General features: G+C 35.8%; 1 protein-coding gene across 1 annotated transcript in view; it reads left to right on the top strand.

The window, feature by feature from the left end:
• The window catches only part of LOC121321212 (limbic system associated membrane protein), a 557,490-nt gene that overhangs the window by 419,122 nt on the left and 111,174 nt on the right, over positions 1 to 27,194 (top strand). The window contains exon 2 of the mRNA XM_041260112.1: positions 2,459 to 2,537. Within this exon, the coding sequence (XP_041116046.1) occupies positions 2,459 to 2,537 (79 nt within the window). The remainder of the gene's footprint in view (positions 1 to 2,458; positions 2,538 to 27,194) is intronic.

Genomic DNA, 27,194 nt, shown 5'->3' with positions numbered 1-27,194 from the left:
CAGTCTTCGCAAATGTATGTATACACAAAGGGTCAGAACCTCAAAGTGTTATAATATTTTTTCAAAATAAATAAAAAATGCAGAACTTAAAAAAATACAATTGGAGTTTGATAACATTTTATATAGTATCTCTTACTGTTTTAGCTTGTCTGTGTAATAAAAGTAAATAAACAGAAAATACTACCTTCATACAAGCATATTAAGCTACATTATGTTGGCTATAGCTCTGAATACACAGAGGTGCTGATCAAAGCCTACTATGTCAAATGCTTGTTGCACATGTAGGATAGCTTAATACACTGCTAAGACTTGCTTCGAATAACTATCACACTAGTTGCTTTGTACATTGTTTGCCTCAAGGTTCCCATCTTTACACTGTACACATGTCAGTGTATAAAGACTACATCTATATTAGACATGTGTATTTCTGACAATGATTAAATGTTTAAAACTTCAAACCCTGAACAAGTGGTTTTCAACCTTTTTAGTTTTTTAAAACTGTCTGGAGGTTTCAGCTCAAGTAAACCTTTATAATTTTCTCTCTATTGAATGGTACCACAGTTACAAGTAAAGGCAGAATAATCTGATTAACAAATGTATTTATTTTGGTCAGTTTATTTAATATATAATGTACTTGTATGTGACAATAGTTTGTGAGTGACAAGACTCTGGTTTAGGACAGAATAACACACAGTAATTCTTACAACTTTGAATTACAAGTCGTTGGATGCACAGACCCAAAAGACAGTATTTGGGAACATCTTGGGAAACACACATATTCACTTTCTATTGGCAAAGTTATTATAAATAATACAGAACAGTCTGCACTGTAAATGGTTTATCCTGTTACCATTTGCCTCCAATCTCTGCATTATTATTTGTTCCATTTAAAATGTTTCCAAAATCAAAAAAATTAACCTCAAGATAAAACTATAATAACTAACAACGATAAACTTTGTATTAAAACCAACATAAAAAATGCTCCAACGGGACTTGGTAAAACTTTCTGTCGCCTTGTACTTTCTGTAGACATAAGACAGGCATTCATTTTTGACTTGAGAAAGGATACACAGGATAATCTGGATAATGTTGTTACTGTAGCTGCGCCTAATATCAGAGTGGAATAATTTTGAAACTATAGCTAGATTGTAAAACATTGAGGTGCTAAAAATGAAAAATGAAATATTAATACTAATAATATTAATAATTAATACATAATAATGTTAAAAAATCAATTCAAGATCATTTAATATTTCAATATTTCCATTGGTAATGTTTAACCACCTGTTGCAATTTGCACATTTTTTAAATGTAGTATTTGTAAATATATAATGTACCAATACTGGTATAGTTAGTAGCGTAAATGCAGATAGATTGGTCCATGGACAAATCTTAAATAGTGTGGTGGTCTCTAGCCTGCCTCTTAAAACGTTTAGGCTACACTGGGTATATATGATTCCACCCTCTGACAACTTCTAAAATCAGAGTTTGGCTCTCACTAGTAAGGTATTTATCTTTTTAAATGTAAAGACCCATTATATAGCATATTGTTTTTGTAATGTACATCCTTCCTAGCTTTCATTCTCAATACTGTACACTTGCCAAGAGTAATCTCCACTTTAGAAACCAGAAAAGGGATGCAGTCTATTCAGTGTGTCCCTCAGAAGGAGAAAAACAAGAAGGTAATCACTAAAATAGCTTAACTGTTTATTTACAAAATGGCATCACACCAAATTTTAACTGACCCCCTTGTTGAAAGTGTGGGTAATCATCATTTTGTAATTATCCATCAGTGCTATTTGAAAACAAGATACATAAGCACGTTGTAAATACGTGAAGAGTATCAAATAAAACGATATTATCGTCCACGATTAAAACACAACTTTTGTTTTTCAACATGTATTTTAAAAAGCTTGCTAAGCTGCAGTTCTGTGTTTAGGAGAAACGACCTCAGATGGTGCTGTTGTCGTGACAACGAATAACGGAGTATCAGGCTCTCACGAAGGCTTGATGCCTAAGGGGGCCAGTAGTGTGCGGTATAGTGAGGGACGGAGGGGGTGGAGAGAGTGAGAGAGAGAGAGAGAGAGAGAGAGAGAAAAGCGTGTGAAATCACGTCGAGCTCGATGCTAAAGTGTTCACGAGTCATTTGTAAACACGTCCAATTCACCTGATGACATACACCACTCCAGACAGCTCGGGGGAACGACGACGGAGTCATCGCTACTGTTAATGACGTTAGTTTTTTTTTTTGTTTGTTTGTTTTGGTTTTTTTTTTTTTTTCTAGTGGGTTTTGGAGTAACAAATCAGCACTGCGATTTCTTTTCAAAGCAGAATTATTCTCTGGGATCTACAGTCTAGCTATTTTGTTGGTCGACCCTGACAATGGTGGTTAGGGGATCTTTTTGTCGGAAACAAATGCAGGCTGTCCTGCTGAGACTACTGTGCCTTCTTCCCACAGGACTGCCTGTCAGAAGCGTGGATTTCCAACGAGCCACCGACAACATCACTATTCGCCAGGGTGATACAGCGATACTCAGGTAGGACTCTCACTAAATGTAATTATTAAAAAAAAATAAATAAATAAAATAAATGTTATTGTCTTACAGGACGCTGGGTAGCTTATTCTTGTTACATAGAGCCACAGCAACTGTAAAACCGTGCACTCGTAACTGCGCTGATTTTTTGTTCTTGTAAGTTGCTGCTGCTTGTGATAACTGTAACTTTTGCAGGATAGAATGTTGAAATGGCTTGTTTAATTGTGTATTTGTTTACTATGTATATTTATAAAGCAAAACACATTTTGAGTTGTCCAGAAATATATATTTTTACTGGTACCTTACAGTAGTTGATTGCTGGACAAGTCAAACGTGGGTTTGGTACAGCTTTACGTCAGTAGGCTATGCATATGATTACTATTGCCTGTGATTTTATCTTCATTATAGTAACTTGGTAACATGTAGATACTGTAGCATGCACGGGGGTAGGGGTCAGGGCTGACAGGTGACGCAATCAAATATAAAGCCATAAGCCCGATAGCAGCTCCTGCAAGGGAGGCATCTCTTTTGTAGAGCTTCGGCGTTGTGCTTCAGAGCGAGAGGTCCCGGTTTCGCGTCCCACTGTCCGCGGGAACTGAGGTTCGCCACTACAGTTACTACTATAAGACAACTGTTAAACTATTATCATAGAAAGTCTTCCGAACTGATCAGTACTAGTATAGGTGACATAATTCAATACAGGGTGTACCATTCGACGTCCAAATGTCAATAAACCTTGTATATTTATTATAAGAAGGCGACTATAAAATACATTGGATAAGTGCATATCTTGTAAATTTGAGAAGCCTAGTGAATATGCAGTAAATGTTGCATAAACCCAGTGATTGTGAGTGAGTAAAAAAAAAAAAAAAAAAAAAAAAAAAAAAAAACCTCATCGTGTTTTCGGTTATTGCCAGATACATGCATTAGATGCTGTGTATGCAAGTGAAGTAGATAATTATGTGTTGTACATGCAATGCAAGATTATACACACATAGTTTTCGCTTTATTTAGCTACGTATTTAATGTAGTGCATCTGGTCAGTCAGTATGCGAGCAGATTACATCTTTGCTGGGTAAGCCCACCATTAATTGATTGAAAGCAACACAAAAGATAAAAATCAAACCACCATGCACAAGTGACAGAAACTCCAAGCCAGTCTGCTCTCAAGAGAGTTAATACAGATCCTGCTGTGTTCAGCATTGATCTTGTACAGGGGGCTTAAAATCCTGCAGAAACACACACACACACACACACACACACACACACACACACTCGCAAGTTGTTTGTCTCGTTTCGATTAAAGCTCCCCACGTTTTTTAATTTTAAACACAATATGATTCTTGGACCGTTTAATTCCGTGCACTATACTTTATTACAGGTCATCGCTGGATTACTTTATATTTGCTTCAAGTTTTTGTATCCTTCTTTGAAGCATTTTTTTTTTTTTTTTTGAATGGGAGGGAAGATAACTGAATGTTTTACTTTTTGGGAAGACATTGATGCTACAGTTTCCCACCAATCAGACACACTTATTTAAATCAAAGGCGGGCAAGAACTGAACTGACAGCAGCATTAGGAACCAATCAGATGGAAAGAAAACATCTAGCCCATTGTGTCATGCCTTGACACATAGAAGTAAAGTATATCTATGAAAGGCAATGGTAGATACTTTATTAAAATGAAAAACATACCCTTTGAGGTGAGTTTGTTCTGGAGAGACAGGAGGTTCCTTTGTTAATAGTGAAAGCATGATGTATGTTTGCAAGAAAGATGATATGCAATCGCTGCTGTAGCTCAGAGACAAAATGCAAATAATGTAACCGGTATCCAAAGCAGATTATAAAATAGTGGCATAGGAATCACATTTATTTAAACATGCACAGCTGCTTTCACAAAGCCTGAGCATGGTCTGTGAAACCAGCCAACAGAGCTAGATTCTCAAAGCTCTGTACTCCAAAATGTCATCAGCGCACATTTTTGTGTTTGTTTGTTGAGTAAATAGCTTTGAGCATTTGGCCCATAATTTTCAGTTTAAGATATGCAAGAACAACATGTGCATTCCTATGGTATGGTTGGTATCTCTTTCACTAATGTTCCAGTTCAGACAATTCACGAGTCACTGCATCTGGCAGAGTAGCCACAGGGTTAATTTGAGGTCATTTATAGACCTTTTAGAGTCTGTCTAGTCTGTGGCGAAATCACACTGGCCACCCCTCCCCACTCCTGAGCCATCCCACATGGTGGTTAAGCAGAAAAGGGCTGAATTTTTTTTTTTTTTTTTTTTTTTTTTTTAATGTTACCAAGCTATAAAAGTGCCCCAAATGCTAGTAACTGCCCTGGTATCTCCTCACCCCCTTACAGTCTAAAAGTGTAGTGTGAAACATAAGGATTTTCATAATTTTTGATGAATTAAATCAGTTCATCAGTTTATAGAAAACATCTATGCTGGAAGATATCCCTGGGGTCACCCCCTCAAAAAGTTTAAATTTTTTTTTATTATTATTTATTTATTTTTTTTTTTTTACACAAACCCCAGTGCAATCTTGGTTATGAGTGATGTCTCTCATGTTACAGAATTGGGTTGATCTTGGTGTGCTGGTGACAACATTTAAATCACTTTCAAATTGGTCCTAGTGGAAATTGGAAACATAAGTCCACTGGCTATCAGTGGTCATTTAAAAAAAAAAAAAAAAAACACTACTAAACATTACTAAAGGTTTTCTCATCATTAAATATTCTTTCTAAATTTGTTCACAGGGTATTCACCACTGAGCTGCTTTTATACTTGGTTTAAGTGACTGATTTGTCACAGTTATTTCTTAATAATACTGAGACTCTCTTGCTTCAGTAAGCAAATGAATTCTCAATCCTTCCATTATGCCATAACAAAATAAAGTATTAATTAAAACTATTGGTTATTATTGCACTGAATAGTGAAGACCAGGCCCATCAACGCTGTGTCCTAATCCCCACTCAGCTATATTGACCATAGTGCTTCTATAGTTGTTGTGTCAAAACTCCCATTATAAACATGACATTTGAGGTAAGAATAATTTTGTTTAAAAGCAGTTTGAAGTATGAAACACAGAGTCTTTCAGATTGTCTATGAAAATAGAAAACGACTCAACGCCTTGCTGTGTAATTTTCAAGTTAAAGGGGGTACCTGAAATAAGTTACATTTCTAGGTTTCACCCCGTTGTTTTAGTCCAAAACACAACATTCAGCACAGACACGCTCCTAAACCAGGAATCGAGCCATTTGGTAATCTGAACTGAAAAAAAGAAAAATTAATTAAGATATAAAGGTTTTAAAAATGCAAAAACTTAACAATCCTGCCAGTCATCAGTCTTGGAACTTTGTTGTACATTTTACATAATACAGTATAACTAAAGGATATTTCAGTAAAGTAATGTATTAAAGCTAAGGTCTGACAGTGGCACTAATGAATACTTACTGATAATATAAGAGACTGCAGTCTGTTGAACCATACGTATACTGCATCGTATGGTATTGTCGTAAAAATTCTATTTGGATCTCTGCTAATTGAGTCTAGTGGGCCTAAGAGGATCTATAATATTTTATAGGGTCATGTGCTGTATCAAGCTTTAAGTTACCAGCGGTGGACAATGTCACGTCTATTACCCACAGCCTAAATAATAACAAATTAATACTGAAAACAATCAGTTCAGGCCCTTCGAACACAAACATGTTTTCTGATCTGTTTGTTTTTATCTACCTCATAAATAAAATATGTTAAAGAAAGTACAGATATTGCGCATGAATTGGTCAGTCTTCTCATACATACATACATACATACATACATACATACATACATACACACATGAATAAAAGGATTTCAAGACCTGATTTCTTAAAGGTACAGTACTTAAGATACACACTTTCCTTATAAAGATACCTAGCCCACAGGCTAATAAAATTCATTCTGTTAATTAATGTCAATTAATGTGACGGCATGTGCTGACCAACCTGAAATTGGACACTTATATACATAATGGATTTCTGATTGTGTTCTGTCAATATTGCTTGGCTATTCAAAGGATACAGCTTGTCTATGCTCACTTAGCCTGCTTCAGGGAATTTTTTTCCTCTGGTTGTATTGTTCAAGCTTGCTTGTAAGAATTTTGATGAGAAATACATTTTGTTAATAAAAAGTGTAGGATTAAATCAGCCTTCATGTAGTCCCTTGGCAGATGGTGAAGAAGCCTATTCCTGTCAGTCCTTTTTGGTATGAAATAGATTTGTTCTGAGTAGCACCAGGTTGATTATAATGTGCAATAGTATACAGTACGTTCTATTTCAATTAGTTTCAATCAAGTTTGTAAAACAATGTGTTTATAATTAATTTGTTGTAGGAAAATATCTTGTTTTTCGTCTTCTTTTCATACTACTACATTGCAACATAACACTAAAGACTAAGATGGTTCAGCAAGTACGTTTGGCTACCCAGTGGTGCTGCAATACAAATACATCGTCTATAAGTAGAATTTAATAATGGGGAAGCGATAATATTCAGTAATTATCCGCGTTATATCGATACCTATGTTATATCATGATACCAAAATCCTACGATATATAATATCGTGGTAAATTAAAAATATCGAAGTATCACAGTTCATTAACATGTGTTTTTTTTTTTGTTAGCTTTTAAAACAAACCTCAAATTGTGTGCTTTAAAAACAATATGAACTAAGCTTCCTCATTTCCTCTTCGCAGAAGTGACTAACTAATCTGTGCACGCTGGCGAAATTAAATTATTGCAGCAGTCATGGCGAATGCCGGAGAGAGAAGGTTAATGCGAACTATTTAGGATTTCAACCAGATGACAACAGCAATCTGATTGAAGACGGACAGCCAAAATGTCGAACGTGTTTTAAAGAAGTGAAAATGCCACCAATATATTGAAACATCATTCAGATCGCCACCCCGATCTCTTTGCCGAAGTTTACTTAGACTGTTGTTTTTTTCAGTTCTTTTAGTCTAAGTGAATTCCAGTGCATATTATTAAAAAAGTCACAGCAAAGATAACACATAAAACAGGAATGCGCTAGAAGCTGATCAAAAAGGAGTTAATTGATGCTTGTTTATTTCATTACAGTGCATTTGCTAGAAAGTACTAAAATATAATTTGCCGACATTCTACCGCATGTCAATAATGTTAGCAATGTTTTTATATTCTTTGGATTGTGTTAATCTGTATTTCATGTGCATGTAAAGTGATAGCTGTGAAAATCCTGTGCTTTGAATTGCATAAGTGGTGGGAAGACCAGAATGAATACAGACTTCACTGCCAGCATATCAGTTTCCCTAACAGGATCAATGTGATGCTTCACCTGGAGAGGAAAGCACAGGACCTATAAAGCTACCGAGTGACACTGCAAAATTCCGCTAATGGAGACAGCTAAAGGTTCAGCATGAAAGCAGCAAAAAGTGCTTATAGTTTATTATAGTAGCCATTGTGATAGTCTTTTGTCTAATTTATTTTCTTTGTAGGATTTTTAACAACCAAACAAGCATGATGGTCCGAATGGTTCTCAGGTGCGCTGGGGCGTTGTTTTGACAGAGACATTTGGCTTGAAATATGCTTAAACAGAATTCTGTTCTAATATCAAGTAAGAGGAAGGCATGTACATTAGTGGTTCTTTGTTTTAGAAATTTAGCATTAAATGTAATGCTTAACTTTGTATTGCGTAATGCAACACATCACTGTGCTCGTTTAAAAAGAAACACAACAGTGTTTCATTTTTTCATTCCTTGCTCACATTTTAGGGCACTTCTTAGATGCCCCTGTATGTAAAACACCTGGCCTAGTTATAAAAATTTTCAGACAAAGTCCTTTCACAAAAGACATGAAACAAAACAAAGAATACTCTTAATTTTCTAAGGAGCATTAACCTCATAAACTTCGACCGGTCTTAAAAGAAAAAATATACATTCTTTATTTTTTTTTACTCATAAAATGTGATTCACAACGCGAAAACCACCGGCAGTGACCTTTATGATTTCCATGAGAGTAGGTGCATCCACTTCATGACTGTAAACCTGAGTCGGACTAACAGCTTATTGTGGTTGATCCGCATCGAACTAAATAGCTTCATTTACTTGAAGCTAGGTTGTGACCATCTGTGAAGGTAGACTGAAAAAAATGCCACGCAACGTTGAGAACTGATGCTTGCTACACTCTTGACTCTTTGGCCCCACACCTTACACTGCGAACCGGGAGCTGTTTGGGGAATGTGCCGCAAATCCTCGACAACCCACCTACACTGGGTAAAACCTGGACTCGCCATACACTGGAATTTGTTTTCAGCAGATTATATCGTCATTATATATATATATATATATATATATATATATATATATATATATATATATATATATATATATATATATATATATATTCAAACATTCCACCAGCTATCGCATTATTAACTGTGTATTAGCCTCTTATGCACTTTGCACTTGCAAGAAAAGGAATTTGGCAGCCATTTAACATGTAGTGGACATAAGACCCAAAGTATTGTGATATCATGATACTGTGCATGGTATCGTATCGATACTCCCTAAATGAGGTATCGCAGAACAGTAATTACCATTAGTAGTTCATTAGTGTATCATTGGTTAATACAATATAGGGCTAATACAATATATCTCTCATTTCTTATCTGAGTTTAAGTCCATCTCAGGTCATAGGTATAGTATACTGTACATTAAAACCACAGAGTTCAAAACAATTGGCAGTCTCTGCTTAAGAGAGGCTCGTAACATTGATGTTCTTGGCCTCAAGTTATTAATTATAATGTTAATGCAACATTTCATAAGAAGCAACAGCAAAATGTTTTAAACTAACGGGCAGTTTTCTGGGATTTTTTGTGTATTTTTTTTAAATGTCGGGGGGGGGGGGCAGTAATCCAAATATACAAATGTTTACAGAAAGTCTGCATTTTATAAACTAAATCAAGATTAGAGAAGCATTCCATAAGATCCAATCTACTGTATTCATAGGCTAATTGACACAGAACAGCTCAGTCTTACTTCTTACTTGCATTGCAGTGTAAATCTGATCTCAGTGCTTGTTATTTGTTTAATCTATTGTACCAGGAATTGTAACATGTTTTACAAGGGTGTCTTGGGGAAACAGTATATAAAGCAGAATATTGCTGCATTACACCATTTTACAATGATATGCCAATTGCTTTAAAACTTGCAGGTTGGCAGTAATATCCCAGCACACCACCAACTGAAGAATAAACCAATTGCATGTATAGAATACAGCATAGATACATACATACAGTTTACATTGACTTACAGTAGCATTAATAGCCTGTATATATGACAAATTTGAATTATGGGCTGTGGTCATTTTTGTTGCCTAAAAATACACATTTTGCTCTTAAGTGATTTTTAATAGACAGTAAAGGTAAAAAAAAGATCTCAGATAACAATCATTTTTTGTTGACCATGATATTAATTATGCACAACATTAGTCTTTCTTTCAGAAACACATACTTTGTTTTACAGTGAGTGGTGCCAAGGTTTATTTAACTTCTAGTTCCATTAGTTGGGTTCAAGTTACTGAATGTCTTGGCACTAGGAGGCTTGAGTTGAACTAGGGAGAGCAAGTAGACTAGCATCCAGTCACTTCAGAGTGGATGGGAACACTGGTACTGTATGTCTCAAATATAATCAGGCCAAAGTTCTGTCTGTCTTTTATGTCAAGAACAGGATTTTAAAACCAATTCTCTTTTCGTCTAAAAGCCAGAAACTCCCTGTACAGAAAGCTTTAAAAATACTATTAGTACATCATTATAATACAAGTTACATTACCCTGATGAAAACCAAGCAAACGGAACACCTGTTCTTTCACCCTGAACACACAACCCCGAGTGAGTGAAAACATGCTGCTTTTATGCAGCTGTACCAAGACTCAATTGCTAATCAATCATTCAGTTGGAGTCTCGGTACAACTGCACGTGAATTGATCTGGTGCAGTTTCCTGTGCTCACATATTATTACATTTTACCTGCATGTGAAGTGTTGTGCAATCCTCGTGCCTAAATACAAATATACATTTGAAATCACTCGTGTTCATAACCCATATTATATCCCGTGTACCAACTACAATACACCAACATTAACACAATATATACAACATATAACAGAAAAATATGCACAGGGGTTTGGCACACTGTCACAGGCCCACACACTTATAAATAACAGTGATAATATCCCTCACATTTATATTTGAAGATGTTTGTATCATTATAGCTTCTGGTGGTAAGCCCACATTAACAAGAGTGCGCCCGCCTGTGGCCAATTGTGTCACTAAATTAAAATGGAGAAAATATGCTTTGGGTTACATCATGGAGTGGAGAAGGCAAGTTATTTCATTCACTAGCTCACCATTTAAAAAAAACAATACAGTATAAGCAGGTTATTATTAATTTATGTAGGCGGTAAACTGGTTAATTATTACCAACCTCATTAATGGAATAAAATGTAAATAAGAAATGAAGGACAACATGACAACAGTGTAACACATGTGCAAATATCATGCCATTTAGCAAATTTAGGAAAGACCGTTATAAACTACTAAAGCTAAAACATGTAGAACTTGAATTATTACCTTAGAGTTAGGGTGCCCCACAGACCCCCTATCAGTATTTACACCAAGCCCAAAAAGAGCACAATGCTCTCAAACTGCGAAAACCCTGAGATGCTGCTACTCGACTAAGGAAAACCACAACAGCACAAGAGCTGCCTGCTACATGGAGGAGAAGGACCTCTGTGACCATCTGAGAGTCTAAAGGGCATCGGTAGAGAAGCAGAGAGAGACCACGTCAGGGTGAGTCATATACCAAAAGGGTCAAATCTACTGCACTGCAATAGAACTAAAGACTGTCCAAGAGCATGGCTGAAAAAGCAAAGAGCACAACACAGAAAGACTGCTGATCCCTTTGTGGAGAAGGATTTCACAGGCAGTTCAACGGATCAAGTTCTCTCATCAGATGGTGAATGAGTCGGTGCTGCCTGGGACTGTGGAGTATAACCTGTGCTACATTCTCCACAGGAAACCTAATTATCTGAAATAAAGTCATGTTGAAGCTTAATTGAGTAATAAATTGCATAGTTTGTGAAAAAAAAAAAAAAAGTTTAATGAACCTTAATACTGTAAGTAACTGTAAGTTAGATTATCTCATGTATTCAACTGAAGAGCCTTTAAGTAAACTTGCTATTGGTAGACAAGAATATTTAAATAAGTTAAAGTGAAAATTGACACTATTGCTATTTTGATACATAGTACTTGTTTAGGATTTATTTCTGACTTGAGTTTTGTTCATTTATATATCTGTATTTAATAAACTGCTGCTGTTCATTGAACTTTACTTGTGTTTAGTGTGGGTGTTCATTTTAAACCCTCATTTTTCCAAATGTAAAAAATATTTCCGATTGGAAATGACTCAATTGTTCTTACATTTGTCAATGTTCCATGTATCATCTCCACATCTCTAAAAGCTGCAGATATCTTTAAGCATCATACAAAAAACCTGCGTGTCTGACTTAATTATAGCACAGCCTAAAGAAGTTGCGGTGGGGTGTAAATGAGGATCATATGCAGCTCTTAAAGTTTACAGGTTAGATGAGCATTATTGTCCATTTATAGACATGTTTTTTACAGTAGTGTGATAACTGAGCTCTTCACCTATGGTATACGAATGTAACCAAATATAGTTTGTGGACAATTAGTGTAATGTAGACTCATGGCTCCTTATTGGAAACCAGACAAATTATAAAAGCTAAACTTGTGTAGCTAAAATTAAAAGGGTTATAGACCGACTAAAAGATTAAGAATAGTTATTTTAAGGTCATTAAACATGTGGCCTTTTTTTTAAAGCCATTTGCTTTACCTCTGCATTTAAATAGTTGTGGCAGTGTTAATTGATGTTATATTTGTACAGTCAACCTTTATATCGCCAGGTAAGGATTATTGGCAAAAACGGGCAAGAAGCCAGGGTGGCGTTATAGCGAGGGTAATAAAATAAATAAATAAATAATTCTACACTATGTTTGCAATAAATTCAAACTTTAAATTTTTCAGTATGAGAGTTATTTCCAAACTATATTAATAAACATTCATCTTTTTCAAAACTACTGTAGTAGTTGTCCTTTTACAGTCGTAGTACTAGTACAGTAGTCTTTAACACAACAGGCAACATAAACACTAATTTAGAGTCAAGCCAACCAAACAAATGTTTTTTTTTTTTAGGACAAAAAAGCGTATGAATTCAGTATGTTTACTATACTGGTCATTTGACCTTTAGTCTTCTGAAACTAGCCCTCCATGAATGATTCAATGCTGTATTGATTTTTCACAAAGCAATGTATACTTGGTGCCTTAAGTAGCCATGGGCATTGTTATTTAAGTACAGTAGTACAAACAGAAAGAACAAAAAAACATATGTACTGTACTTACTATGTACATTCAGACTTGTTTTTAAAACAAAACAAAACAAGAAAAGACTCTGCTTTTAAATATTTCTTAGGTTTAATTTATGCAAAACCTGGACATAACAAACCTGTTACTGTATTTTTTTTTTTTACTGTGCTTTATGAAAGTCACTAATGTTAGATGTGTCAAGCCTTTCAGATTAAATGAATTGACCCGAGACCTTAGGTATGTTAATTGCTGTATGTCTTCAGGATTACAGCTGTCATGCCTTTCAAAAAATCTAAACAGTGTACCCAGAGCTTCACGAGCCTGAGACTGATCCACAGTTGAGACTTCATCATAGTCATCGTCACCATCATTGCCATCCTCTCCAGCTTGCTGGCCCTGTTTCCAGGATTTCTTCCTCGGTCATTGCTTCTTCTGCTCATTTGACTGTCAATGTGTTGAAACTCAGAAAGCGACATCTTGCAGGCAGTTGCTACCCTGTTCAGTTCTTTGTGGTGCACATTGTTATGTGTATTTGCCGTTGTTGTCTCCACAATTTCCACTTCAGCTTCTGTCATAATCTTCACTGCAAGAAACAGTTCTTGATTGTTTGAGAACTCATGCTATTCCAAGCCGTGTGAATGAACCGTTTTGTATCGTTCAACATCAAGTTAAGTTCTCTGTCACTGTTAACAGCGTCAATCAGGTGTCAAATCTGCAGGGGGGCGGTAGTGAGACTTAAATGCCTGAATTTATCTTTTATAATGTCTCCAGTTGGCCTTCATTTAACCGTTATGACCCACTTCACCGAGAAAACATTTGCAACTTGTGGACTTGCTTTCTTATTCTCCAACGCACACATGCATATTTTTTTCTTTTGCTCTGGTGTAAAATATACCAGCTATCGAGTTGCCATTTTGTAATGTGTTTTTGCATTGCAGTTTTGTAACAACACATGTACTGTACTCATCGTGATTATTTCTCTGGCGCTACAACGAGGTAAACTACAATATTTTATGTAAGTTTGCTTGGCTTGGAAAGTTGGCGGGTGGCGGACAGCAGGGTGGTGGTATAACGGGTAAAAATAGCACTGTTTTTATAAGTAGACATCTGTTCAGAACGAATAGCTAGAGGTAAGCGAGCCTGGCGTCATAAAGGGGGTGGGGGCTATATAACATGGGAGCACTGAACTAGCAGATGTTATATTCTGTTAAATTGCTTTGCGTAGGAAAACAGATTCTGCAAAGTGTAATTACCCCCCCACCCCCTTCTTAGAACTAGTCTGATGCATCAGCTCCTTGTGTTTTTGTACTCTTGGGATGACAAATGAGGGTGCAGGGTCATAACAAAAAATCCATTGGATCAGTAAGTCAAATAAAATAAAGACAGGTCTCACTTTTTCCAGCAGTAATCAAATTAAAGGCATCCACAGCATGACAGTGCTGATTTTGCAGCTGCTACATCTGCCAGAGCTACTGAAAGTGGCTCTGTTATCAAACATTGTAAATTAAGCAATATATCAGCACACGATGTAGGTGTTCTTGTGAGATGTGCACCTACTGTAGGTTGTGCGGTCAGGACTGAGTGTATTCATCCACCGAAGAGCTGATGATCTCTGAGTGCATTATTTCAAATATAACAAAGGTGAAGTGTTTTATAGAAAACTGGCAGCACAAGAATTCATTTTTAAAATTGATTTTCCCTGGATATATTGCTGTTGTTGCGTGGCGTTTCATGACTTTGAATATATTTAGTTTTTATTCAGAATGGGATGTGTGTAAAATTATGCACCCTGGGAAAATAACTCCTTTCTGTGTGTTTGAAAAAGCACATAGAGAGGTACAATGTCATTATGTGGTGATTTAAGGTGTGAACTAAGAGGCAGGGAGGAAAGTAAACTGCTGATAGGGGATTGTGGGTCAACCTCAACAACCTACATTCTAACTAAATCTGAAATATAATCACATATATTATTCATGGGTGATATAAGTTCCTTCAAAGTTATAACAGAACTAATGTAGTAACATAAGTTATTATACAGTTAATCCACAATCTTTTGTTAGAGATTTGTTTACTTGTTTCTGAGTGCACAGGTATTATTTAAACATCTGCTGAAGTTATTTTATAGAAATTTTATTTCCCCCACAGTGAGCTTTATTTGTTTTGATAACGTCCGGATTTGCTATTTATTTAACCATTATCATTTTGTCACTGTGTCATACTGATGACTTTAGCATTACTTTGTCTGTTTGAAGACGCTTCAAAGCTTTAAATTAGGAAAAGTTAAATATCAATGGATGTGATTTCCTCTTGTGGTGGTAGCAATGCTATGTGATATCAGTAATAGCTCTAATATGTAAGGCAAAGGCTTTGATGTTGCAAATGGTGTTTTCTTCTTGGTGTTAGTCATGGACTACATTGACAAAATGTGCTGACCAGTGAGTTGCAGTCAGTTACTGAACATCGTATTTCTCGATGTAATTCAGTTCCTATGTCTATGTCTTTTTTTGTAATTATATAAAATGCCCAAAAATGTAAGCAACCACTGGAATCCACAGATTTATTTCATACAAAAATGTTATATATTAAAATGGTACATTTTTAAAACCAAGGTCCTATTGTAAGTGACTCTGCAGCAACAGTTGTGATACATAGTCCCGTCCCGTCCCGTCCCCCCCAGAAAAAAACTAACTAAAAAATTGGACGTACCTGGTACGTTAGGTATCACTGAGCAAGTGTTTTTGAAGACGTACCAGATACGTAAGTGGTTAATCTCTGCTAACGGGAAGCCCATTTTGATGGGGATGTGCAGATTTTCAGAACACCTGCTTTCACTCCAGATGATCACAGTATGCATGCGCCAGCGTGTCGAAGGTCCTACGTGACGAAATGTCCTTGCAGTGAACTTGCAGGCTCAAAGAAAGAAGAGAGAGAAGAATACAAACACGAATGAATTAGAGAACAAAACAATAAACTTGTTGTTACATTTTTAAATATTAAAAGAACAATAAATATCACCATTACCTCAAATTCATATATTTCATAGCTGAAGATTATTGGGTTTTTTTCCATTGAAGTAACTCAAATGCAACCGTAATACAAAGCATGTACATTTAACGTTGCTATGTATCACTGACCTTTGCTGTGGGTGTGGGGAAGTGGGTGACAACATGTATCATTTTATAATGGCCAGGGGGCACCATGTTAAAAATGCAGTGCTAGCTGCCTCCCTCTCTCATCTATAATCTATAAAGAAGCGTGCATTTTCATATGCGTGCATAAACAATATGGTATTGTTTTGCTGAAATAAACCTGAAAATAAACTCTTACAAGCACTTGCAGGCACCATGCTTCAGAAATAAGTTATTTGTGACTGTTGAAATGTGTTTTAATGGTTTTAGGTTTAATATTTAGACTGGTTCTCGGTTTCATTTTGGGCACCTTATCTAAAAAGCTACATTATTTTTCTATGAAGTTAATCAATCAATATGAATAAGCAGAAAACATTGTAGCTGAGGCAGAGCTATAAAGCTGAACCAGTACCCAGGAGCAAATTGTGAATATAGTTATGTATTTTATACACATTAATCCATTGCGCGAGCCTCCCCTTGCATTCTTTGCTAGAGGCTAGAGTATTAATATTATTTTATTTTTCATTTTTTAGTTCTTTTTTAACTCCTGGAGGGTTAAATATATTTTGAAGTCCTTCTATCTATCATATAGCACTTGACATAATACTCTTAATTAAGATTTAAATTAAAACATACTGCAATAAGCAATGCAGATCACTCTTGATTCAGAAATGGGTTTGGTTCAGGAGATCTGATCTGCTAGGTAACCCTGATTCACCACAACACACCACAAAAATTGCATCATGGTCCTGAAATGGCTCACCAATGTATTGGTTCATGCCATTATAATTTTCCCTAAAATGTATTTTCAGTTTTGTATGTATTGTATTTTTTCACCTCTGCTTGCAGACACAGCATCCACTGGTTTTGAAGTTTTACTGTAAAATGCAACCGAAATAACTATCCTCTAAAATTAATTAGGTCCCTCTAGCAATTATACAACTCCAGCTACACCGTCTGTCTCAGTTTCCTTTGTGTTTTGAAAAGCGTTTGATGTAGTTCTGCAAAAACTATATAAAGGGAAGTATCTGGCTCTTTAACAGCATTTTACACAGTAATGCCCCTAAGTATTGACTATAATAATTTCAGTGTCATTCCCCTTAGCATGCACTACATGTAGATTTTGTATTAACCTTGGGGTGAAACATCAAGATTGTTGGTCCATAGGGCAGGTTAACTCCAGTTCGAAATTCAATCCAGCATTGCTGAATCAAATGGGAGAACATGGTGAAAAATAGACACTATTCCTATATTGAACAGTGAGCTGTTGAGATGCTTGGTAACAAAAAAAAAAAAACTAACGGAGCTTGTAATATAGTCAAAGTACAAAAAGAAAATACAAAAAAATACTTAAATCAATAATTACTAAAGATTTTATTTTTATTTTTTAATAATATTATGTATTTTAATTGGAAGTTATTGACTGCATGTTCAAATGGCGAAATGAGAAAGAAAGAAAATGAAACGTGACCTCTCTGTGGAACTGTGCTGTATGATATTGTCAGTGAGATGTATTCTATATATAGCAAATATCTGACTTGTTTTTGATAAGATGCTGTAAAGAGCTAAATTGTAGAATTAAAGGAAGTCCTCCTTGTGAAAGTTCAGAAGGGCTGTAAAGTGTCACACTGATGTGCTAACAACCAGGTAATGGCATGTAATCAATTCATGAAAAATGGCTAATGCTCGCTAATGCTCCACTAATGTTCTTATAATGATCTGTGAAAGTACTGCAACTAATTATTGCCGTGGTCATTTTTGGAAAATGACATCGTGATAGATTCAAAAGTCACGTTTGCTGTGCTGGAAAGATTAAACGTAAAAAAAAAAAAAGAAACCCCAGGAGATTTTCCGTTTGTGAACAGATTGTTTTTGTGTTTGTTTGTTTTTTGCTTGAACCCTTTTGCATGTGCTCATAACAGGACCAGCTGTGATGAAATCATGATAATGTGCCCTTGCGTATATTACCACTGAGTCATGTGTGAGTAAATACCATTTCTGCGTGGTTATTTACTGTAGCTGCTCATCTCTGCAAGGAACATGGGTCATGAATGATTGCACATGAATGATGCCCTGTTCACCATCCAGCAACTAGGTACCTAGCCAACTGGCAAATTGGTATCTTTTATAGTGCCCTGCTAATTGCCCTGTTCTAATAATTATAGGAGGTGATTGCCTTTTTAAGATATACGGCTCATTTTTCACTTCAGCTGTTTATGGTCCACTGTTTACACAAAGAAAGATTATGATGTTCATCAGCCCTTTTCTGGATATCCCTTGCAAACATGTTTTGTATATAGCTTGTAATTGTAAAATTATAAATATAGTTAATAAATAATTAAAAGACAACTAGGACATACAAACATTGGGTTTCAATTAGATCTAACACCCTATGGCATTGTAATTGAACTAGGGCTGTCAAGCGATTAAAAAAAAAAAAAAAAAAAAAAGAATCACTATTAGTCTTGAAATTTGTTTATTTAAATAATCTCAGTTAATCTTTGTTTTAATCGCATTATTTAACTGATGCAATTGCTGCATCCATCTCATTTAAGTTTGTTTTATTACTGATGCTATTATTATTATCATCCAAAAAACAACCCAGCATAAAAACCCAACTGCTAAATCACAATGGACATACTAAAATCCTTTTGACAAAAATTGCTATAGATGGTTATTTTTTAGCTTTCATCCATTAATGGATGTCAACCATAACACACTCACTCGAGAAGATTATAGGCCAGACATTCAAAAGAGACCTACATTTGGTATAGTTTGTAAAATGTTTCTTATTGATTTAGTGCCACATCCAGACAGGTTTGTCTTGCTGTATTAGTTTTTTGTTTGATTAAAAAAATATGAAAATGATTTATGTATAGACTATAGTGACGGATTCATTGTGCAATTTAGTTTTAAGATGTTTTGCTTTGTTTTAGTGCTCCATCCAGTTGCCTAAATTCCTCTTTAGACACCTTTTAATGGCTGAATCTGGTTGGTTCCTGAACTCCGACCTTTAACCATCCACACTATTACCTTATCAGTAGCGCTTATTCAATTAGTCCCTCAGTTTATTTCAGTTTAAGTAGTAAAACATCAGCTGTTCCCCTGAGTGGGTACAACACACCAAGGGAAATTAATAAAGAAGGGTAAAACCATCGTCTTAACTTGATTCCAAAGAAACCATTATGGATGGATTAGTAGAAATCGATGTTTTTTTCTCACTCTACCACTTGAAGCCAGTTTTCCAGTAACTGCTACTGGGAATTCATTATGAAGTGTGGGCATGTTTATGTGTATATGAGAGAGAGTACACATTTTACAGAAAAGCACCAACTAGAGACTTCTTGATATCTGACAAGCAACAAACAGGCAAAAGGACCTTTAAATTATAAAGTATGGCTGTAGGGAGCTGCTATAAAGCAAAAAAAGGCCTTACACGATAATTTTAAGATCTTGCAGACTGCATGCCTGGCTTCTTAAATGTACAGTAGTATCATTACGTTGTTTGTTATGTAGGGGCAGGTTAATAACACAGTATTTCCTTCTTTCTTATAAGTGACACACTCCTCAGTTTAACACAAAATTGGCTCCAATTAATTCTGAAAGAAAAACTAAATCTGGGATATATTAAAATTAAATGGGTTCCAGTTTCTAAAAATGAAAATCAGTGATACTTACGATCTTTACTACTTTAATAGTTTTTTAACTAAAGAGTAATAATATGCTACAAGAAAACTGAACACTAGCAGACTTAAGATAAATACCATTGACATATAAATACCATGGATACGACCCCCAAACTCAACAAACAACACTATTAAGGTTTAGTTCCCGTGTACCTCACATGGGATTTTTTTTTTTCATCTACACAAACACGGTACCTGGTAATTGGGAATTAATGTGAATATTTCTTTTTAATATTTCTGTGCTGTAATCACACAAAGAATTGGCCATTTTCCAATGCAAAATGTAATGAAGCTCTTCTTGTGTGTATAGTGTGTTAACAGGTTCCAGTAGCATGGAGTGGAGGACTGTGCCTGCACTGTATACAGCATTAGGAAAACCACAGTGTAAGCATTGTTCAGAGGCCATCCTTTGGTTACATAACCTCAAATGCAAATTTGATAGGATCATACCAGCCATATACCCACTGATTATGGATACTAGTACCGACACGTTAAAAGTGAAGGATACTTGAACAAAATAAGGGAAAAGATTTTTTTTATTAAACACAGTAATTGGCTTCAAGGCTATGTGGAACTTCGTCTTCTCAATAGTTCCTTTGTATTGAATTTTATGTGCTCATGTTAATTAATGCATCTGTTATTGCACAGTACAAATCGTTCATTTATAGACTAATTAAGAACAAACACTGATATTGTATGTGTAGAAACAAATACAGTACTAAAATAGTCATGAACTTTCCTTTTCTGTGAAGCATTTAGTTACAGTAATCAAAACTTACAGTATCACTGTATCTGTACATTGGTAAATCCATCTCATTTACATATGTGAGCAGGAGGATGATAGGAAATGTAGTTCTGAGAGGTCAATGCAGGTACATGTGAAGCCATCTTGAGGCAGGGAATGCAATTTAAAAGTTTAAAAAAGTGGTAAAAATGTAAAAACAAGAAAAGAAAATTAAAACAATACACACACCTTACGTAAACAGTTGTAGCAACACATGGGAACATGTAACACAATAAAATAATAAAAAGGTCCTTATATACCCTTTAATATAGTAAAGTGTAAAGTACTGCACAATGGCAATAAAAATGTCCACTAGAAATACCATATGAGATATACTGAAATTGAAGAAGGAATCTATGAAAAAGATCTAGGAGTTTATGTTGACTCAGAAATGTCTTCATCTAGACAATGTGGGGAAGCTATAGAAGGCCAACACAATGCTAAGATATACAGTGAAAAGTGTTGAATTTAAATCAAGGGAAGTCATTTTAAAACTTTACAATACATTAGTAAGACCTCATCTAGAATCACCTTGCTACAAATAGGATATTTCTGCTCTAGAAAGAGTGCAAAGAAGAGCGACCAGAATTATTCTGGGTTTAAAAGGCATGTCATATGCAGACAGGCTAAAAGAATTGAATCTATTTAGTCTTGAACAAAGAAGACTATCTGGTGATCTGATTCAAGCATTCAAAATTTTAAAGGTATTAGAAATGTCGACCCAAGGGACTTTTTCAACCTGAAAAAATGGAGATTAGATAAAGGGGCATTCAGAACAGAAAATAGCAGGCACTTTTTTTTACATGGAGAATTGAGGGAGTCTGGAACCAACTCTCCAGTAATGCTGTTGAAGCTGACACCCTGGGATCCTTCAAGAGGCTGCTCGATGAGATTATGGGATAAATAAGCTACTAACAACCAAACAAGCAATATGGTCTGAATGGCCTCCTGTCATTTATAAACTTTCTTGTGTTCTTATGTTCTAATACTCTGCTTAGATGTGCATGTGAAATTTGCAAAAATGGTGCTTAAAGAAAACGAGCACTGTCAGTTACGAGCAAATGACAGCAAAATGGGAAGCAGTAATGAATAATGAAAATGTTTTAGAAGTTTGAACTTACAATACAAATAATGTCAGTGGTATTTTTTTAAGCATTTGTAATATGAGGGACATTTTCTCCCTAGGTTACACTAGGTTTTTTCTAGCTCTGGTATAATAGCTCCTCATCAGATCCATTATCTCTTGCTGTGGTTTGATGTCTTCATCAAATTGGTTTGAAACATGTTGCCTTAAATGCAGTAAGATTTAAAGCTTGTTTTACATACAGCAATGTCTCAAAGTGCCTCACGTGCACACATGCATTGAGCATCAACTGATAATTGATGAAGATATGTTGTAGATTTTTTTTTAATGAACCGGTAGAAGTAACTACCTCTGCACAGGTGACGCAGGAGAGTACAGCGGGTGCTTTCTCTGTGTGAGGGAGCCTGCCGAGAACATTGTGGAGATTAGTTTAGGAGATAGTGTGATGATGTAATCACATTTAGTATTGCCCGATCCGTGCAATATAGACAGCTTTTTCAGGCAATATGGATTTTTTTAGATGGCCATGTGACCTTTTGACTAATGAAACACTTGGATAAACTTTTATAAGATGTGTGTGTGTGTGTGTGTGTGTGTGTGTGTGTGTGTGTGTGTGTGTGTATATATATATATATATATATATATATATATATATATATATATATATATATATATATATATATATATATATACACAAATAGGACATTTTAGCAGTGTTGTATCTACTATATGAATGCTTACCATCCTGCAGTGTTATGCTTTACTGAGGAAAAAATATTTTCTCAAGAAGAGTGTTCCTTAAAGATTCCAACAGGTGCTGCATTAATGATGAATCACTACAAAATGTGATGATTTTAAGTCAGTAGAGAATTGTGGTAACAAGTCCATCAACGTTATATTGATCAATCTAAAAAGGGTTGGGGGTAGGTATTTGCCATATTTCTTTTTCATCGCATTTCATTTTAATACCTGATTGGAACAGTGGGTTCTTTTCAGATTATAATATGATGCTATTGCGAATTAGATTTCAGTCAAAGCTCAGACAAATCAAGCTATAATGTCTGCTGACAATTACCTTGGCGATAAAGTGGATTGAACTGGGCCATTTGTGTAGCTTTCTGAATTCAGATATGGAGAAAGAGAACAAATCTTGATTCAGTTTAGGATTTAATGGATGCTGAAATATTGCTCAGTTGTATACATTCTGGCATGGTTGTGTAAAATGCATAGCCAAACAGAAAAGAAAGCACCTAAAGAGGCCAGTATGGTTTGAACCAAGCTGTCACAACGCATCATTCAAAACAACACTGCATTTAAGATATTATCAAACACAACTGGTTATATATATATATATATATATATATATATATATATATATATATATATATATATATATATATATATATATATATATATATATATATATATATATATATATATATATATATATATATATATATATATATATATATATATATATATATATTGCATGCCATTTTTGCATATGCATACATTTCTCATAAATGTTACATGTATAAGTGTGGTCCATCAAAAATGAAAGAAAAATGAGCACAATTTATCTTTTAGATTATAAAACTGCACTGCATTTTGGTAGTTTTCTCCATAATGAGTATAATCACTGCCAGTATTGCCTAAAAGAAGGGCTTGTGGCTCTTTCAGCATCTGGCCATGGATCATGTCTAGTGATGACCCCTCTGCTCACAGGCATTCAACATTCCCTGCAGTCTCCACTAGCCTATTGTTTTGTGCCTGGTGTGAAGAGTGTTTTTTTTTTTTTTTTTTTTTTTTTTTAAATATCAGCACTCTTTAGTGAGTGAATGCATAGCTTCTGTATTTGATTAGATTCAACAGCATTTTTCACCCCGTTAGATGCCCTAATTTGGATACATGGAAGACATTTTTAAATGCCATTTTCCAGTGGATGCTGAAAAACAGATACATTATAGTACCATTTTGATTTTGCTGAAATACTTTTATAATACCTGTTGAACCGAGCCAAATAAGAAGAACCAAACAATGATGGTATATGCTGCTTAGGAATCTCAATGGGGTAGACATTCTGCATCACCTATCCTTCTTATTCTCTGTCAATCTATTTATTTGGCAATAACCTATGGTTAATGAAAGTCAGTGAAACACAATGCCTCTTTTGTAAGTTGGAATGATCTTGACACCATGTCTCAAAGGAATGGTTGGGACAGTATACACCTCAACAGATTATTCTTCCAGTTGCCCACACTATGGTGCTGAAACAGCGACGCAACAATCAGAAAACAGGATGCTGAAAACACATTGTATGGTTTCAGTAAACCTCTAATAAGCATATATGCTTTTAGGCAGGGCTGTATATTCTTGCTAAATTCCAGCAGCTTCAAACAATCCTTTTGGAGCCCTAACGATCTTCTTTAGTTTTTTTTTTTTTTTTTTTTTTTTTTATTTAATATTAATGTTACTACAGACATTGAAATGACTGAATGTCACATGTATCTAGTCCAGCAATATGACTTTATGAAGAACAGGCCAGTTAGCTTACATTTTTGTAGGGTAGCCTAGAATCCCCCAGATTAATTGATTTGTTGATTATAGCAAAAGCTGCTGCTTTGTATATCAGCCATGCCAGTTGGCATGCAGATGCCCACTGCAGTTCTTGTCCCTGGGGTGCAGATCTTAAATTCTGTTTCTACAGCACTGGCGTTGTGGTTCTTCCTCTTTTGAGTTTAATCGTATTTGAAGGGAGTGAGACAGCTGCCAATGAGGACCCGCAATGAGTCCCCCTGTTAAGAACAAGCGACAGTTTCTTCAGAGCAGCGGAAGTTAGAGTGGGACAGGGTCACAGTGATTGCGTTGCCAAGGACATCCTGTCAGCCCACCTGTCACCGTCAGCCTGCCACATTGACGGAGATCGGATTAGTCTCAAGACAGACTGATGCAAATCAAGCAAGAAGCTCCCTTTCACTGTTAACCCCTGTGCTACTTAAAACATAACCACCACCTGGTTTGATTCGTGTGCCTGTTCTTGAATGAATCCTGCTCCTCATTGCAGCGCCACATCTTGCACATCTTCAATCTTGCTTTCAGGGAAACCTTTTTGACATTTTTGGGTACCTAAAGTACCCAAAAATGCATTGGTCTAAAGATGTATTGGGGGGGGATTTTATTGAGAGCTAACATAAACTCCATTCACAGCCAAGTAAAAAATAAAGAATCACGTGGCATCTTGAGCTTGAGCTGAATCCTGTTATTAGGCTTACATGTTGAGACATCTGCTTCTTTCATGAAAACACATCCTCTTTTAATCTGATCGAGTGGGCAGAGTCCCTGTAAAACAAACAGCATACATGCGATAATTCAGGAGGCTGGTATTAACTCCAGAAAAGTAAAAGATCACTGTAACAAGAAATTGGATAAAACACATTCAAAGCAGGAAGAAAACCTCAGGGTGAATGTTAAAAATACTGCTCTAGTTAAAAATGAAGCATGTTTTCCAAGAATTGATGTAAAAAGATGAGACCCCACATAAATACCGCCTCAGGGAGGAGTGACATGTAGCTGTACCACAGCATGGCAGAGACAGAAGAAAGTAATCTAGATACTACAAGTACAACGCTAAACCCCATTAGAGGTTGCATATCATAAGCAGCAGTAAGATATAGTTTAAAAATGTCCCCAGGAGCTTGTAGATCAAGAATAGTCTTTGTACAGCTACTATTCATTCAGCGCATAAATTGTGTAGATATTGCAGTGCGAGAAAATGAAGCAGTTGTGCAGCTGCAGTGTGCAAGCGTACAGTAATCACACCAGTGCCCCCCGCAGCTCTGTGCTGGTGGAACAGAGAGAAGATCTTAAAACTTGACACTTCCTTTTGCCATGTTGGAAGGAGAATACAGCCATAATAAAGGCTCTTGACAAACTACAAATATACAGAAAAGAATGACAGACTATTAAAAATATTTAGAGTTTATACCTTATGTTCCATTGCCTCGGATTATTGTAAGTTCAAAGTCAATGCATACTTAACACATTTAAGTTTTCAATGGAACGCTAGATGAGGAGAAGTCATGTTTTAATTAAAACATATTGTTTAATAAAATAATCACAGAATGAACAGGAATTTCCTTTTCTGAATGCATTTGGAAACGGGCCTAGCATATTGCATTATGCATCCTGATTATGTGTGTGTCATATTAAATTGTGACAATGCTGGGCTGTTTACCTAATCTCCATTAATGAGTATGTCAAGGACATTCAACAGCTGACACGATAAAGAATGTTTTCCAGGCCGCGCAACTGCCTATGTGTTCAGAGAAAAACAGTCAGTCAGATTCAGACAAAACTAATCCATTGAGAGCTGTCACTCAGTGTGACTAATGACATGCCTTCCTGATCGGGGGAAACAGGAGGCAGTGCAAATCATAGCTCAAATCCCCTGCTCCTGCTTCTCTTCCTTCTTCCTGTTATGCTCACATAGTATTTTGTCTGGCTGGTCTACTTTAACACGTGCTGATGAAACCGTAGAATTTGTTATTTGACATTTGACATTACCAACACCAAATGCACTTGTTTTGGACCCTGTCTATAGGCATTTGTGAAGAAATTCAATTCCAAAGCGTCTGATGTAGGTCATGCTGTAGGTTTACTACGTGCTGCCAACTCAAATATTCTGTTTCTATCTTATATGGGCGATATGTCACAGTTTGTTCTGCAACACAGCTTAAGAATTTTTGGTGAATAGAAATCAACTGGTTTAATTTGATATAGACATGTAGACATGCCTTGCAGACATACAAGTACCACATCACAGACCAGAGAGCAAAGATTGTTTACACCACTACTTTGCAGCCTTTTGTAAAACTGCATAACCCTTAAAAAAGTCACTGAATGCTTGTAACTAAAATTGATGGTCTGAGATGGTTGGTTAGTTATTGATTGACCTCAAGCCTGATTAGCTGTGAACATGAGCAGAAATTTAAACTACAGTCATCCTGGTAAAAAATCACTCAGGATCACACAAATGGGTTTGCCAGTACCAGTTATGACAGAAAATGGGTTATTGCTTTGAGAAGCATGTGATAACAGTTTACAAGCATAACAGCCCAGATATTCGAAGCGATGCACAATCCCCTCGCAAAATTAGTGATTTTGCACAAAAATTGAAGTTTTCCAACATGGCACAAAACATTTGCGTGAAGTTGGAAAATAGCTGTTTTTTGCTTATTTCGCAAAACCATTTGCACATTCATTACCAGTATAGCAGAGCAATTAAAATATTTTTGAGATTAAGCATTTGAAATTTGCCCACATGCACATATTGAATCTGATGTTTATCATTATCACAGGCATTAGCATGGCTGATAAGCTAATAGTTAAAGGGCCATCACAGATTCTATGGAATTCAAACAGATGTGTCTGTGCTGTGCTGTTTGCTGGGAAGTCAGTTTATGATTTCTCTACTTCTGTCTCCATAATTTTGACCAGTGTCACACAATATGTGTACCTGT

Source organism: Polyodon spathula, chromosome 9, assembly GCF_017654505.1.
Source record: "Polyodon spathula isolate WHYD16114869_AA chromosome 9, ASM1765450v1, whole genome shotgun sequence".
NCBI lineage: Eukaryota > Metazoa > Chordata > Actinopteri > Acipenseriformes > Polyodontidae > Polyodon > Polyodon spathula.
This window is presented reverse-complemented; position numbering and strand designations above follow the sequence as displayed.